At 39.4% G+C, this 13,912-nt stretch overlaps 1 protein-coding gene across 2 annotated transcripts in view; it reads left to right on the plus strand.

Moving 5' to 3' along the window:
• The window catches only part of LOC123643627 (CD302 antigen), a 125,507-nt gene that overhangs the window by 2,249 nt on the left and 109,346 nt on the right, over positions 1-13,912 (plus strand). For both annotated transcript variants that reach the window (XM_045559230.1, XM_045559232.1), the window contains exons 2-3: positions 3,867-4,238; positions 11,061-11,231. In XM_045559230.1, coding sequence (XP_045415186.1) covers positions 3,867-4,238; positions 11,061-11,231 — 543 coding nt within the window. The remainder of the gene's footprint in view (positions 1-3,866; positions 4,239-11,060; positions 11,232-13,912) is intronic.

The raw sequence follows: 13,912 nt of genomic DNA on the forward strand, positions 1-13,912 counted from the left end.
GCAAAGCTCTTTGGTCTAGGGCTTATAAGACAGGAATTATTTAGTTGTTAGATGATAAGAAAGCATTGAGAGAAATGGTTTTCCATTGATGAATGTAAAAATACTAAAAATTCACTTTCAATTTATGGTAATGCTACTTAGCCATTTTCTCTCACATACCACTGGAGAATTGGTATAAAATGAAGCATCTGAAAGTGTTTCTAGGGGTGATGAGGCTTCTTTTCATCGACCTCTACCTTTTGTATTTTTCCCAATATTGTATTTGGAGGTAAACATTAAAACTCCAGTGAGCACCAGTGTAAAGTTGTGAAGTGAACCAGATGCAACATAAAGCTATCAATAAAGAACTTACCTTATAAATCGTTCTGTAATTATTTTTTCAAAGTATAATACATTTCTAAAATAGATTATATACCCTTATATAACAAATTTTAAAAATATGGAATTATTTTCACATTTTCTCTGTCCTTCCCACTCTTCAACCTGCCATCCCCATAAGGGTCATAAAACTGAAGCAGACTGAACAGCTCCTGCTAAGAGTAAAGAAAGCTGTGGGAAAACATCATGTGAGGACGAGATCTCCCTAGCTGATGAATTAAATATTAGGTATGAATGCTTATACACACATTAGATCAAAGGCTACTAAGTTTCTTTAAAGTATATAAATAATATCGGTACTAAGTGACCACTAAAAGTGTCAAAAATTGAAATTTCATACTTGGTTCAAACACAGGTTTGGACTAAGGGAAGTATCCACATTCAGAGATGTTGCAATTTGTTCCAAAACTTGGCAACTTCTTTTTAAAATAGTATTCCTTGCTACTCCACACCTCTTCCACAGTCCTTCAGAGTTTCAGAGTTCTTATGAGGTTGTTAAATACACAGGTGTCCCAGAAGCAAATATGTGTAGAAAATGGTAAAATAAATTTTTTAGTTTTCAAAGAGTATTTGTAAAATGGCACTGTCAGCTAAGTGCACATGCCCAATACAAGTGAGATCAGCATGACCTGAAATGCTACTAGCAGTTGCCTGACATAATAAAGTTGTGAACATCTGTTCAAGAACAATATGCAATGAATTTAGCAAAGGCTAGTAAAACCTGCAAGGCTAGAGGAACTCTTAACTTGTGAAAGCATAGGATGTTAGCACTGGAAGTGGCTTAGGTATCTTATAATCCACTATTTCATCTTACATTTGGAGATATGAAGACCCTGAGAGATTAAGTGGCTTACCCAAGTTCTCCCACCTAACTAGTAGCAGAGGTAGGTCTTCAATCTAGGACTCCTAACTCCTTTTTCTACTCTCTTTCCACTATACTAAGAGCTATAGCCAATCCATTGTATTCTACAATGGCAACTTGAAAAATCTAGAACTCCAACCTGCAAAGGAAAGCAAAGCTTCTGCTTGCCCAGTTCACCTGTTTGGAGTCAAGGGGCACAGAGCAGAATGCCCAGGAAAGAGAGCAGCAAGACTACGGGGAAGGAGAGGGAATGTTTCCAGCAAAGGTGGTGGCCATGTCTCCTGCAGCAACAGACTTTTTTTTTTTTTTTTTTCTGCTGTGATTCCTGATACTTGGAACACAAGATTTATTTTGGAGAGGTGAGAGAGAATAGTTTGGAAATGAGGTAGAGCAGAGGTCTGAGTGGCTAGTGGATATGTGGGAGAAGGACATTAGAGAAAGTTTGAGTGTTAATCTCATAAGATAGCACATTTTCCTTTTTTGTGGACTATCCTCTCAACCTGTGTCAATCAGTAGAGAATGACAGAGGAATGTCAAAGAAGATAGAATGAGGGATGGAAGCTGCTATGGCAGGCATATCCAGCTGCAACCATGCACAATATTTTAAAATTCAGATTTGAAAGCAGAAATAACTTAGAGCTTTAAAGAATTTCAGTTGTTGTTCCTGTTGTTTCTCTTGTTGCTGCTACTGTGAAAACAAAAAATTCCATGCAAAGTTGAAAGTGCAATCAGATTTAATTTTATAGTTATTATTTACACAGTAAAATTTCCCCTCAAGACACCATACCCCAGTATGAGAATTTTTAACTCTGAAACTGTGACTTATTCCTAGAAAAGGCGTTAGTGTTAATAAAACCAGTGATTATGAAGCTGGAATCAAAATGAAAGTGCTTTTTGGGAAACAAAATCTTATGGGTCTTTCTGCTGAACTCTGGTTCATTAACAATGATTGTTTAAGCTTGTCTAAAATATTTTAGCTTTATTATTATCAACATGATGATCTGTGTTATAACTTTAAAAAATTTTTCCTTATAAAAGAACTAACCAAATTGTTCAATTATAGTTTCTTGTAACAGACGTGAATCTTACTCCACAAACTCAGTGTGCATTATTTTCAGAAAATTGAATTAAATTTTTTTCTGAATTTCCATTCTACCAGATTGGCAGAACTGCAATTTCTATCTTGTTGGGAATCTTCCCCAGCTCATACAAAGTGGCAGGAAACATTCAGGGAGGTTTCTCCTTTAGTTTTTAGGTTCCACTGGTCACTTCTGAGTTTCCCATTGTCCAAACCCACAGGATCTTTTTTTTATTTTTATTTTTTTATGTTTATTTATTTATTGATTGATTGATTGATTGATTGAGACAGAGCCTCACTCTGTTGCCTGGCTAGAATGAGTGCCATGGCGTCAGCCTAGCTCACAGCAACCTCAAACTCCTGGGCTTAAGCGATCCTACTGCCTCAGCCTCCCGAGTAGCTGAGACTACAGGCATGCACCACCATGTCTGGCTAATTTTTTCTATATATATTTTTAGTCGGCCAGACAATTTATTTCTATTTTTAGTAGAGACGGGGTCTCGCTCTTGCTTGGGCTGGTCTCGAACTCCTGACCTCGAGCGATCCACCCGCCTCGGCCTTGCAGAGTGCTACCCACAGGATCTTGAACCTGGTGATTCCTGGAGCCCAAGGTTCAGCCTCCCTAGGTGATCCACATGGTCAGTCCCCCCAGCCCCTCCCCAGGTCCCGTGACCTTCCTGAGGGTGCTACGATGGAACTGGCCACAGGTCCCCTGCCTTCAGAACCTAGGCTTCTATTTCCTCTCATTTCTTTACCCCACTGTTCTACTTCTGCTCCATCAGAAGTTTCCCCATTTCCTCTGAGACACCTCAGTGAATTCAGGCTTCCACAAAAGGCTCAGGGGGAAGTGGTACTTAAGCAAATTCTCCTATTGTGTGGCCACACTAATTTGCCCTAACTCAGAGGAGCACAGAGGCCAGACTGCATACTTGGATCAGAGGAAAGAAAAGGAATGGAACATATAGTGAGAACAAAGCATCAATTTTTCATGAAATAATTTACCCTGCCACAGTAGCTAAAGGGTAAGCAAAACAGAATTGTGGTCCCAAATAGGCTCAGGACATTCTTCATTGACCCTAGACCACCTGAGGAAGATGAACACTAAGGAGGTTCTTTATCTTATTAAATGAGGGGGAGAAATCTTTCATGGAATAGCAATAACAACTCTACATACTACTCTAGGTGCTTTACGTGTATTAGCTCATTTCATCCTCATATCCACCATATAAAGTAGGTACTATTTTACAAATGAGAAAACTTGAGCACAGAGGTTAAATAATTTGCCTTGATCATAGGGCTAAGAAGTAGCAGAGGCAGAACACGAACCCAGGCAGACTGGCTCCGAAGTGCATCCTCATACCCCACGCACTGTGCTGCCTCTCCTGCCACCACTGGTCTCCTACCTTGTATAGTACCTTATAGGTTATACAGCTCTGAGGGGACAGTCCAGTGGTGCTCAGACTCTCCTCAGCAAGCAGGGAGCAAGGCACATTGACCACATAATTCAGAATCTTGAAACGTCTTCCCTCACTGTCTGTCTTGACTCAGGTAATGATCCATTCACTATCGTCAATGGAAACACAGGCAAGTGCATCAAGCCACTGTCCGGCTGGATAGTAGCCACAGACTGTGATGCAACTGAGGCCATGTTATGGAAGTGGGTGTCCCAGCATCGGCTCTTTCATTTGCAATCCCAGAAGTGCCTTGGCCTCGATATTACCAAACCCGTGGATGTCTTGAGATTGTTCAGCTGTGACTCCAGTGTCATGCTGTGGTGGAAATGTGATCGCCACTCTGTGTATGGTGCTGCCCAGTACAGGCTGGCTCTGAAGGGCGGGCATGCCATAGCAGCTACAAACGCATCTGATGTCTGGAAGAAAGGAGGCTCGGAGGAAAGCCTGTGTGACCAGCCCTACCACGGTGAGTGTTGGAGAGGGACTTTGACCCATTTGCTCTTGTGCTTGTTAAATATGGCATTGAACATGCACAATTGTGTAAAAATAAAGTTGTACATTGGTAAGGACAGTAAATGAGCTATTCAATTCCAGGTACCATGCAGTTACTTTGAGCTACATTCTTGCTACACACCTGTGAGGCAGGTGGTCTTTGCCCCCGACCCCTTTACAGGTAAGGCCAGGAGGGGTTAAGTGCCTGTCAGAGGTCACACAACCATGGTGTGGTAAACCTGGGATTTGAAATCTCTCTGATGGCTGAGCATAGGTACTTCCAATGATGACATTCTGAACCGTAGGGGAAAGGAAACATTAGATTAACAGGAAATGGTTCACACAGGCCCAAAGTCAAGCAATCTAATAATTTGGTCTTATTCTAAGTTAAAAAAGAAGAAAGAAAAATAAATATATTTTTCTTTGCCTATAAATTTTTATATAATGGGAAAATTTGAGTCTCATGTGGGTTTATTTATTTTCATCTTTCACATGTCTGTCACACTTTGATGTTTGTATTTATGATTCAGTGTTTTAGGAATGGACTTTTTCTCTAGTGTTTCCAAAAATAAGTATATGAATATTGCCTTTGGGGGAACTGACCATGACTTTGCTCTGAGTCTAGGGACTGGATTGCAACTAATTTCCAAGTTTAAAAAGGATGAGTAGGTTTATTTTTTTAACCACTAAATGTAATGAACTATCCCCCAAGCAGATATTTTTCATTATGTTGCTCTAGATTACATCAAATGTTGATCTATATTATCTTATCTAAATCCTATTATCTTACTCTTGCTTTTCTTTACATACTTATATAGCTTTACAGAGGTTTTCTTCTTATCTTAAAGCTCATTTAAGCTAGATTTGACCTCAGACTCAGGATAACGGCTTCATACCCATCCACCCCATTACCTGTACAAGCTTTTCCCCTGGGGAACTATTTCCCAGTGAAGACTTAGAAAATCTGAAAATGTCAGGTTCTACTGTTATGGAGAAACATAAGAGAATTAGAGATGGGCTTTCCTTTTTGGAAGTCCCCAACCTTTGAGTAGTTGACAAATCTGTTTCTACTATCCAGCTTCCCCCTAAACTTAAAGTAGTTGCTTAAAGTTAAAGCAGTTGCTTTCTGGATCCCACTTCATGGCAACTTTAAATTTTGTGCTACAAAAGCCTTTCTCTAACTTGGCAACTAAGAGAAAACACAGAACCAAACGAAACGCCTTTTTCCCTGGATTTAATTTGTTTCATTGTATGTGTCCAGGGATCAGAAAGGATAAGTTTCTTGGCAAGACTCTTTGTTTCCTGCCCCCTATTCTTTTGAGGGGCATACTTATAATTTTAAACCCCCTCAGTCCCCAAAGTGTGTTCATTTCAATGTAACTGGTTTTCTTTTTTTATCCCATGTGCTTTATTTGTGCATTTGTAATGTTCTTCTGAGAAGGGCATCCACGGACTTCACACAGCTGCAAAGTGATCAGTGGCACAAAAAAGGCTAAGAACCCACCTGGAATACGGCCCAAGAGAGCCAAACAGTGTCACCAGTGCAGTCCACAGGCAGAAAGTGTTTCTTGACCTTTCCAAATGCAAAATGTAGAACACTAAATTTTTTTTTTAAAAAGTCATATGTAGTTTTGACCAGGCTAGACATATGTCAGGTTTTACTTTGCACAGAGGCTAGGGCCAAACCAGCCACCTCTTCTCTGTTTCTGTCTAGGTGACTGGTACCACCTAAGTTCTACATGTCAGAAATCAGCAAGTCACCCCAGAGTTTTTCCAACATTCAAATGTAATCAAATATTATTTCCTGGCAATTCTACCTTTTTAAATTTATGTATGTCCCTTCCTGTTCTTGGGTTAGGGACTACTATCTTAAGTTAGGGACTTTCTCTAGCACTGTCCTCTCAGACTCTTGACACTGGTCCCTGCCCCACTGCCTTCTTAACTAGCAGGTTAGAAATAAGAAATATAAGTACCTGAGTCTCAATAAAGCAAAGTCCAAGGTTACCCAGCTTGAACAGCAAAGCCAGGGCTCAAAATCAGGATTCCTTTTCCCAAATATAGCTTCTTTATTTCTCCCTTGGCTTTTGCAGTATAAAAAATTTTTACTTCTAATATAAGAATGTTTATTTATCATCATGCCTTGGGTTGCCTTTCACCCCAACCATTATTCTGTGTGAGTCATATTCATCTCAAAGAAAACTTAAGTTGTATAAATTCTATGACTGAATTGTTTTGACTAGCACCCAGTTATGCATTTATATCATTAAGATATCTTGACCTTACCAGCACTTTTCACATTTTGAATGTTTGGTGAATCATGCACAGAAAGTGAACTTTCAGTGCAAGGGTGGTGGTAGAACCATCTCAACTTCTGGGCAACTCTTAGAAGCCTGCCACCTCTTTAACCATTGAGGCTATTGATTTGCTAGTTTTCCACCTTAACACTTCATCTCAAAAATTTATGCCAATTGTATAATAAGCTGTTGTTTTAAGGATACTATCATCATAAATTCACACATCGAGAGAAGATCCTTCTCAGGAAAGCCTATCTGGCTAAGGAAACTCATGGGATTTAAGAGGTCCAGCAACAGCAAAGAATGTGTGGAAATAGAACTGCTAGTGAACAGTTAGTATAATTTAGCTGCTCCTGTTGTGGTGGTTGTAGGCTCATCATTCTTCAAAGCATATTGTGATGAAGAGAGCTTCTTAATTGAAGCCCAGCTTTGAGCCATGAAATTTAACTCAAAATCTGAGAAGGCAGCCATTGATGTCACAAGTTGTCCTTGTATGTCAGGGACTCTAATCAGAGCACCTATTCTCATCCCTGTCACTTACAGCTGAGTGACCAACCAATGTTTCATGTAACTACTCTGCAAAAATGGGGATTTCACATACAAGTATAATACTTCCCCTGTGATCTCACAGTTTATGGTAAAGAACAAGTGAAATAAGTGTTTATGAAAGCACTTGGTATTCCAGAAATAAAAGGTTTCAGAAAAAAAATCTGTTAGCCAGGCATGGTGGCGCATGCCTGTAGTCCCAGCTACTCGGGAGGCTGAGGCAGTAGGATCGCTTCAGCCTGGGAGTCTGAGGTTGCTGTGAGCTAGGCTGACTCCACGGCACTCACTCTAGCCTGGGCAATAAAGTGAGACTCTGTCTCAAAAAAAAAAAAAAAGAAAGAAAAAAAATCTGATGATTCTATAAGTAACAGTCCTCGTGTTCAGGGACTGTCCTCCTTGTGGTGTAGTACGGGAAGAGGAATTGATCATGAGCTATTGGGGGGTTTTGGTGTGGTTAAAACTAAAGCATAGGTAATAAGCAGGATCCTTATATAAGGTCAACATACTCTTTAACAGAAGAACCCCTTTTTAAACCATTTATATGACATAGGGAAAAAAACCCCAGTGATCCTTAAAAGATTGTTTACAAAGAAAGGCATCCAGATAATTCTTACCTTTTGCTCTACTGCTGTTTAATACATTCCAAACTGTTAAATTAAGTCTCAAACTTCAATTAGGTGAATATTTGAGAATAATAAAGAATGTAGAATCAAATGCTATCTTTTTTTATTTCAAAGTATTATAGCAATACAAATGTTTTTGGTTACATAAATCCATTTTGTAATGCTTGAGTCGGGGTTAAAAGTGTTTCTGTCACCCAGCCAGCGTTCATTGTACCCTTTAGGTAGGTTTTTGCCCATCTCCTCTTCCCCCTATCTCCCCTGTTGGATTTACACTAATTTTACTTCCCTCTATGCACATGTGTGCTTATCAGTTCCAATTTAATAGTGAATACATGTGGCATTTGTTTTTCCATTCTTTAGATAACTTCACTTAGGATAATAGTCTCCAGTTCCATCCAGATTTTTGCAAAAGGCATTAAGTCATCCTTCTTCATGGCTGACTAGTATTCCGTGGTATACACATACCAAATTTTGTTAATCCGCTCATGAATTGATGGATACTTGGGTTGATTCCACATCTTCACAATTGTGAATTGTGCTGCCATAAATATTTGAGTGCAGGTATCTTTTTGGTAAAATGAGTTCTTTTTCTTTGGGTAAATACCCAGTAGTGGGGTTGTAGGATCAAATGGTAGGTCAACTTTTAGTTCTTTGAGGAATCTCCATACTATTTTCCATAGAGGTTGTACTAATTTGCAGTCCCACTAACAGTGTATAAGTGTTTCTTTGTCTTTGCATCCACACCAGCCATTCTGACTGTGGTAGGGTGATATCTCATTGTGGTTTTAATTTGCGTTTCCCTGATGATTGGTGACATTCAGCATGTTTTCATATGTTTATTGGCTATTTGTCTAGCTTCTTTTGAGAAGCTGCTGTTCATGTCTTTTGCCCACTTTTTAATGGGGTTGTTTGATTTTTTCTTGCTGATTTGCTTGAGTTGTTTCTTTATAGATTCTGGTTATTAGTCCTTTATCAGATGTATAGCTTGTGAGTATTTTCTCCCATTCTGTGGGTTGTCTATTTGCTCTGTTGATTATTTCCTTGGCTGTGTGGAAGCTTTTTAATTTAATCAAGTCCCATTTATTTATTGTTGTTGCTGCGATAGCCTTTGGAGTCTTCTTCATAAATTCTTTGCCTAGGCCAATATCTAGAAGAGTTTTTCTGACATTTTCTTTTAGAATTCTTATGGTTTCACGTCTTACATTTAAGTTCTTTGTCCATCTTGAATGAATTTTTGTGAGTGGTGGGAGATATGGATCCTGTTTTATTCTTATGTATGTGACTCTCCAATTTTCCCAGCACCATTTATTGAATAGGGCTTCTTTTCCCCAGTATTGTTGTCTACTTTAACCATTGGCTGTATGTGGATGGTTTTATATCTGGATTTCCTGTTCTATTCCATTGGTCTATGTTTCTATTTTTGTGTGGATACCATGCTGTTTTGGTTACTATAGCCTGAACTATAGTTTGAAGTCTGGTAATGTGATTTGTTCCTTTTGCTTAAGATTGCTTTGGTTATTCAGACTCTTTTCTGGTTCCAAATGAAGTATAGAATTATTTTTCTAGATCTGTGAAATATACTATTGGTATTATGGAGATTGCATTGAATCTGTAAATCACTTTGGGTAGTATGGACATTTTCACATGTTGATTCTACCACTCCATGAGCATGGTTTGTTTTTCCATTTATTTGTATCATCTGTGAGTTCTTTCCTCAGTGGTTCATAGTTCTCTTTGTAGAGATCTTTCACCTCTTTGGTTAAGTATATTCCTAGGTACTTTATTTTCTTTGTAGCAATTGTGAATAGTATTGAGTCTTTGATTGGAGTCTCAGCTTGACTATTATTGGTGCATAAGAATGCTACTGATTTCTCTACATTGATTTTGTAACCTGAGACTTTGCTGAATTTATTTATCAATTCCAGGAGTCTCTTGGTGGAATCTTTGGAGTTTTCTAGGTATAAGATCATATTGTCTGTAAAAAGTGATAGCTTGACCTCCTCTTTCCTGATTTGGATACCCTTAATTTCTTTCTCTTGCCTGAGTGCCATGGTTAGGACTTCCAGCACTATGTTGAATAGAAGTGGTGACAGTGGCCACTCTTGTCTTGTTCCAGTTCTTAGTGGGAACACTTTCAACTTTTCCCCATTCAGTATGATGCGGGCTGTGGGTCTGGCATATGTGGCTTTTATAATTTTGAGATATGTTCCTTCTATGCCTAGTTTGTTGAGGGTTTTTATCATGAAAGGGTGCTGAATTTTGTCAATACTATCTGTCTTAAGCACACTCTTAAATAAATCTGTGAGACATTTTGAGGGACCCTAATAGCTTGGTAAAGGGTGATAAGATCTGATTACTATTCTTTACCAAATAGCCATTATTTGATCTGCTAATGACCAGAGTTTTAAACAAATTGAGAATATAGAAAAAGGTGACAGAAATAGATACAGGGTTAGTTTTTCTATAAAACCACCTTTCGAGGAGAACTATTATCAACATAAATATTGAGCACTTTCTCTAGCATTTCCAAGCATATTTGAGGTTGGCATCACTTTTCAGTTCCTCTCTATGTACCAGGTAAAATGATTAAAATACAAGCTAGATGTGCTACCTCACTGGCCAACAGCTGGTCGGTCCCATGACTGTTCCAATTGAAGCTGGTTCTTTTTTTGTAACCAAATTACTGTGCCCTCTACTTCCCCAAGAATCTACTTAGAGATTCAACAGTTCTTTCCCTTACTTCCTCAAAACATACAATCTCAGTTTTATCTCCAGTCTCTGAACAAGGGGACTATATGTCCATCTCTCTAACTCCACAAGTGATTCCAAAGTCTACACCCACTGTCAGTGATTTCAAGGTATTTTTACGGCCCCACACTTATTAAAGAAAAGAAAATAGAAGTAAGTTTAATCTCAGTCAGGGCACCCTTTCTGGTGAAGTACTGTGTCCCCCACAGCAGAGTAAGTAGACCCTCATTTGACCAAGCCAGGCTCTTTTAGCTCTTCATCACACCACAATAAACGAAGCTTTACCTGGATTATCTCACTGAGTCCTATTCCCAATTTGCAAATGCAGAAACTAAGGCTAATAGAGGTTTTGTAGCTTGCCTACAGCCACATGGTGGTCAGAGGGGGAGCCAGAATTCAAGTCCAAACTTTAGTCAGCATCCATGCTTTTAATTTCCACACTAGGCAGCCTACTCAGATATTGTATTCTCATTAGTGAAAATAACAATCTTTCTTTAAAAACAACTTTAGAAATTAGCTAACTGAAGCTGGTTATCCAGTTTTTAACTTTCTTTTTCTCTATTCCATTCCCTCTCTAACCCACAGAGATATATACCAGAGATGGGAACTCCTATGGGAGACCTTGTGAGTTTCCATTCTTAGTTGATGGGACCTGGCATCATGAGTGCATTCTTGATGAAAATCATAGTGGGCCATGGTGTGCCACCACCTTAAATTATGAATATGATCAAAAGTGGGGCATCTGCTTAAAACCAGGTATGTACGGGCTGGTAAACTTTATGTGTGGAAAGAAGAGAGTACTATTTATTTATTTATTTATTTAAATTTAGTTTTTTTTTTAGAGACAGGGTCTCACTCTGTCACCTAGGCTGGAGTGCAATGGCACAATCATAACTCACTGTAACCTCAAACTCCTGGGCTCAAGCAATCCTCCCACCTCAGCCTGCTGAGTAGCTGGGACTATAGGCGTGAGTCACTGCACCAAGCCTGGAGTACCATTTTATTCGAGGCAAAAAGGAGAAGAAAGATTTCAAGATGACTTAAAAGCAACTGCCACAAATAGTATCCTAGAGAAGGGGTGTGTGTTTGGAGAAAGAGAGAAGTAATGTGTAGCTATGAATTTGCTTTCAGAAACAGGTCAGGAAGAGACTCAAGACTGGTGATATCATGGAAGACAAAGGAGGAGGGGAATGTTCAATAGCACAGACACCTCGGAGAGAGGAAGTGTAAAAGGCATGAGCAATTAGGAAATTGCTGCTGACCTTTCGTAGACTAATAGGAGTAGAAAGAAGCTGGATTGTAGTGGACTAAAGCATGAACAGGAGGAAAATAAGCCTCATAAGTTTCATAGTGAAGAAAAAGAGAGAGCTAGACAAAATTACAACAAATTCACACAGTTTAAAGATTTCAGTTGGTGTTATTGCAATTCTGGAATGAGGCAACACTTCATTCCGTAAAATAGAACACTGTAAGTGTTCCAGTTAGTCGAGCAGAAGAGGTTGACATTGTAGACAGACTAAGGACTGAAGAAAACAGAAACAGAAAACCAAAAAGCAGATTGGTAATTTCAAAGTTACTTTCCTTGTAAGACAGGGACGGGGGACAGAACAATAGAAAAATAACTAATTTGTTAACATCAGGTGATTGCAGGTTAAGAATTAAAACAGACGGAATTTCATTATCATGTCAATTAAAACTGGCCTGTTTGGGAAATGAGGCTGTTATCTTCCTCTCCTGATTCTCTCGAGGCCAGATAACAACTCACTTTTAGTGTGGTGATGTGGAACTTTGGCAAGGGTGACTCCACCCAGGGACGGGGAACCTGCGACCTTAAGGTCCTCAAGTGAGGACTTTCAACCGAATCCAAATCCAGAACAAATCCTAGATTTGTTTTAAGAATAAAATAAAAATAAAGGAACAAAAATGTGTTAATAAAAATAAAAGGATTTTATTAAAATATGATAGAAGGCCACAGGTTCCCAACCCCTGCATGGCAGCGGCGAGCCCATTGCAAGGGCTTAGTCCAAAACAATGGCCTCCTATGATTTATGTTTAAAAGAGCAAAGGGTAGTTTGAGGGGGAGATGAGTTGAAAAAACACTTTTAGGATGGTGAAGATTTACATGTGCTTATGGCCTGAAGCAAAGAGTAGGAGACAGAAGAGACAGATATCTCTGGCTTTCTCAAAATTGGTGACATGTTTCCTTGGCTATTCCTGTGTGTTGGTCAGAGCACTTTTTTTAGTTGCTTCTTACTAGAAGCAAACTATTCAGCATGTGCTAAAGAAGTCACTGTTCTTTAGAGAGAGAAAGAGACCAAAGTAGTAGTTGCATCATTATCTAGTATGTAACTGAGACACAATTTCTCACGAATTAGGTGAGAGTTATAGGGGATCACAGTACCTGACATGTGATAGGTGCTCAAAAAATATTTAATGAGCATTAGGTTGAAAAAATCTATAGCAAAGAGACAGGAAAGAGCTCCAGACCTAAGTGACAATAGTTAATACTCACAGGGCCCTGCCAGGTATCAGGTACTATTCTCAGCTCTCAATATACATTAACTCTTTCAATCTTCACAACCACCTTATAAATAATCACCATTATTTATCCCCATTTTACAGACAAGCATAGTGAGGTACAAGGGAGTTGCATAACTTGCCTAAGATCACACAGCTAATAAATATCAGAGTTAGAATTCAAACCCAGGAAATCTGGCTGTGAAGTCCTTGCCCCAAATAGCTCCACTATCCTGCCTCACTGAGTAGCCAGCCTGTGGTATTAGTAATGCTGATCCGTCCTTAAGGGAATCTGAGCTTCAAAAGGCAGAATTCTAAGCCACTTGAAGAGGTTATACCGGGCCAGTAGTTCTCCAACTTCAGGATGCAACGGAATCACTTGGAGGGTTTGTTAGAACACAGATTACTAGGGTGTACCTCCAGAAATTCTGATGCAGTAGATTTTGGGGTGGGGAGCAAAATTTGACAAGTCTCCAGGTAGTGATGATGATGCTGGTCTGGGGACTACGCCTTGAGAATTTAGGTAGAGGTCAGGCTTTTCAACACCTGGAACCTACTGAAATATAAAAAGCCAGTATTTGCTTTAGCTGTAATTCATAGCAAGCAGAGTTTGGTCAACCAGGTACCACTTTCATTAAACTCTCACTATAGTCTGGATCAGAAATTTCACGTGTGAAAGGGAGCTAGCTTAGCAGTTATCCAATGCAAACCGCCATTTCTCAGGTGAGAGGCAGCAAGCCCAGGTGGATGGAATGACATGTTAGAGTCAGATCACATTCTGTGGAGCCTGGTGGAGAACCCAGGATTCCTTATCCTCATTCCTCAGCATATTTACCCCACTCTACCCTGCAGCTTTGATTGGGATGTGTCTCAGTGCCTTTAGCCTCCTTTAGGTGTGGGGGAGGTTGTTAATGCATCCG

Source organism: Lemur catta, chromosome 8, assembly GCF_020740605.2.
Source record: "Lemur catta isolate mLemCat1 chromosome 8, mLemCat1.pri, whole genome shotgun sequence".
Lineage (NCBI taxonomy): Eukaryota > Metazoa > Chordata > Mammalia > Primates > Lemuridae > Lemur > Lemur catta.